Here is a 3,955-nt window from a genome sequence, read left to right as displayed (position 1 = left end):
GATTTTTTGGCTCCCGAGGACAGCGTTATATCGGGGTAGAGGTGTATTTTTAAAAGTTTGGCCTATACATTGTGTTCAGCTACAGTCATCCATTGCTTTGGTATTTATTTATCTGAACAGGTGCGATGCTGGTTTAGCCAGATTGTCTGCAGAGCACAAAATTACGTATGAAAGACTTCAAAGCCTAAGCAAAGACCAACAAGCTTCTAAAATGATCTTGGAATCTAAAATCAAAGAGGCAGAAATACAGGTATGTTGTATAAAACAAGTGATCTTCATAAGAGGGAGAGATTAACTTCATGAACAAAAACACCATATTGTTAAACTAATGGCACTGGAGTTGCTGGCTTTCAGAAGAAACATAATCAAGGTCCTGACCATTTTTACTCATTAAAGATCCCATGACACTGTGCAAATGTAGATGCAAATATATCTGCTCTGGAATCCGGATCAAATCTGAATTGGTACATCCATTTCATCTACTTACATTCTTCTGTTGCTTTAACTGGATAAAGTATTTGTAATTTTCTGTCCCTAAAATGTTGTTTAGTGGTTGCTAGTATTGTTCTAATGCCTTCTGTGAGCAACCCCAGTAATGGATGCATTTCAGTAGGGGTTCCCTCTGGGTTAGTCTGTGGCATTCTGCCACAAACCAGGAGTGATGCAGAGCCCCTGCAAGAGCACCAGGAACATTTTGCACCATGCAGGCACAGTTTCCACGGGTGCTGCTCCTTGTGCATTTTTCATGAGCCATTTGGGTTATACAAAATGCTGCATATAAGAAAATAGTTATACAGAATACCATGATGCACCAGCTGATTCCCTGGGCGAGTATGGAGGGGGTGTTGCCCAGGCTTTTCCTGTCTCTATCTGTTTTACAGCAGACATGCAGGTGAGGGACAAGCTTCTTGCTTGTTCCTGTGCACTAGTGTGACCTCATAGGGGCCACTCACAATCAAGACCTATATCTGTGCAGTAATAATTCTGTCAAACATATCAAGTAATCCCATTGAGTTAGCCAGTGGTACTGTAGGTGTATTAGTCACAGAGGAAAATCAGTCCCATGAGACTTCCAACTTCTGTATTTAAACCCTGATCTGAAAAGAGCTCAATAAAGACATTTTCCATGATTCAAGTAGATTACACTTACAATTTTAAAACATGGGAAAAAAATCTATATTCTGTAACCTACTAACTACAGTCTCACTCTTCATGTTACTGTAGTTGAACATTAGCATTTCCATTGTATGCCATAAAAATTTCACACCGATCTAAAGCTTGGCACACAAGAGCAGTCTGATAATTCACTTTTTTCCCTGCTAGCTTTTAAAACAATCTGTTCCATTTTAATGAATGCCTCAAATATAGAAGCTGATTTATAGAAATTGATTGGTTTAAGATGCATTTTCTACACCTATATAATTAAAATATTGCTTTAATTTATAAACTCAGATTTCCCATGTATTGAGTAATGCACGTAGTGAGGTGTACAGCTCTTAAGCAGTAACTTTTAAAATTACAATTTCACCGAGATTGCCAGCACACTGACTGCTGGTACAGGGCCTGTTCTCTGGATGGGCCACATGTTACCTTCAGTCTTTGTGCGTAACTACCATTGTTGTCAATGAGAATTCAGCATTGGAATGAGGTTGTAACATGACCTGATGTGTGCACATGGACAATAATAGGAATTGAAGTGTGCATTTGGGACAAATCCTATTCTCCCCCTCCCTCATACTCTCTCAATGGGTTTGGAAAGCCCAGTAGGTAATGGAAAGAAGAATGCAGGCCTGCCCAAGAGATGTGTACCATGGATAGTACGCCTGAGAGCTACCTCACACAGGGACGTTTTGGAGTGGGGTGCGGCTAGGTGATATTCCTCACCTGCTCACAAAAAAAGGTCCAGGCAGATGCTCTGACTGCAAGGACACAGCTCCCCCCAGTTGTTGTTGGCTGAGAAATTGTGATCTTAGTAATGCTGCCACTCCAGTTGTGTGGGTTAGTAGATTTTGCACGATGAGGACAGTTTAAAAAACTAAAAGGAAAATTTGCAAGTAGGTTAAAGTTTGGGACCATCAATTAGAGCAGCGTCCCTTTAAAATCTTATAAGTATTTATGTTCCAAGCACAATGTGTGACGAGTTTGAGGAGAAAAATACTAAACTCAGAATTCTGTTTCAGATTTCTTACCTTCTGAGCAGAGTAGAGCAGTCAATAATGCAACAAGAAGCAAAACTGAAGATTGCCTACAAAGAGAGCAACCAACAGCTCCACCTTCTGGATGTTAAGTGAGTACTCACCTTATTGGAAAATCATGCTAATTATAAATCAAGGGGCTAGTCTTGCAAACCCGGAGTAATCCTTATGAGAGGATCTTTGCATGAATGAGGTGTTGAAGGACTGGGACCCAAATGAAGGCACATTAATTTGTACATTTGCTCACTGCGGTAATAGTACTCAGTAAGAGCCAGATTTGCAAAGATAATTAGGCTCCTAGAAATGCAGAGAGGCACCTAGTGGATTTTACAGAAGCAGCTAAGTTAGTTCAGCATCTCACTCTTATTGACTTGCAGTGGGAGTTCAGCTCCTAACCTGTGTAGATGCTTTTGTAAACCCCACTATGCATCTTTCTGTATTTTAGGCACCTAAATGCTTCTGTAAATCTGGTCATAAACCACTTTGAACTAAATTTGTAAAACATTGTGTGCCAGATGTAAGTATTAAGACCTGGAAAAGAATGTATACTGTATATACATGTGCAGACAGCCAGACACGGAATTCAATACGTGTAACAGTTTCAAACTGGCTGCAAATATATATGTGCACATCCAGTTACTACAACTATCTCAGCACCATGCCAAAATGAGAGAGGCAAATGCGTAGGACTTCAAATACTACAGCACATTTAAATATATACATGTAGATCCAAATCCTAAAATCTTTACTCAGTCCTTTCCAATCCAAACTCTCATGAGCTTCAAAGACTGTAAAGTGAATGGGATGTCACACTGGTTTCTAGGCTATGGCATTCTATTTCTTGATGGGTCTGCATTGTATATGCCTCAAAATACTGCAACCATATTTTATGCAACTAGTTGCTGTTCTATTACATTCTCTCATCCTTGATTATCTGAAACTATTAACATAAACCAAGCCCAGCAGTGTGAAATTTCAAAACATTGCATGAATATGCTGTCAAACATGCTATGGAGGAAAAAGGGGATTTTTATGTTGATTGTCATAAAAACTCCACAGTCCAGTGATCAAAGAACATGAGATGCTCTTGTATATTTCCAGACATGCTCATTTATTTTATTCTCTTAGATTAAAAGGTGCAGTAGAGGAACTCAGCAGCCAGATATTGTCTGCCCGCAGCTGGTTGGAACAGGAACATGAACGGATTGAAAAAGAGCTTTTACAGAAAATTGATCAGATTTCCTTGGCCCTTAAGGAAAAGACCGTAGGTTTCTGTAATAAAAGAATAAAATGTTCTGAAAATACTTCTAGAGACGTATAGAAGCAAATGTTGCTGAGTTGGCATTTGGTGGGATTTTCAGAAATGCTCAATATGGGCATAAGTCCTCTCCTGTTGATGCAATGATAAAATTCCCATTGATTGGGAACTTTTGAAACCCACCTTATAATTATAGATAAATCTGAACACTACTTTTAAATTTACAAATATTCTATTTTAAAAATAAAATGAAGAAGCAGCAGCTTACAGTGACCAAGCCAATTTGAGAATTTTTATTAACTATATTTTATAACTGCATAAACTTTTAATTCTTGTATAGAAAATGATAAGTAAGCATTGACACTTGTTGCATCTCTAGGGACTGAACAGTTTATTACACAAAGAATTTGGTAATTTATTACTCAAAGAATAACCAAACATAATTATTTTCACTGATCCCAGGAAATGAGTGAAAGGGCCATAGAGATGAGATTCAGCCAGA

At 38.5% G+C, this 3,955-nt stretch overlaps 1 protein-coding gene across 1 annotated transcript; it reads left to right on the top strand.

Annotated features, from left to right (window-relative positions):
• Positions 1-120: 120 nt before the first annotated feature.
• LOC113408469 (protein FAM81A-like) lies at positions 121-3,949 on the top strand (the record flags this gene model as incomplete). Its single annotated transcript, XM_026661725.1, has 4 exons — positions 121-250; positions 2,181-2,287; positions 3,324-3,459; positions 3,916-3,949. Coding segments are annotated over 4 exons (407 nt in total), but the record flags the coding sequence as incomplete, so codon positions are not given.
• Positions 3,950-3,955: the final 6 nt, after the last annotated feature.

The sequence above is a fragment of the Terrapene carolina genome, unplaced genomic scaffold (assembly GCF_002925995.2).
Source record: "Terrapene carolina triunguis isolate 2854851 unplaced genomic scaffold, T_m_triunguis-2.0 Scaffold15955, whole genome shotgun sequence".
NCBI classification, from domain to species: domain Eukaryota; kingdom Metazoa; phylum Chordata; order Testudines; family Emydidae; genus Terrapene; species Terrapene triunguis.
The sequence above is the reverse complement of the archived record's forward strand: the minus strand, read 5'-3'. Positions and strand labels throughout refer to the sequence as shown.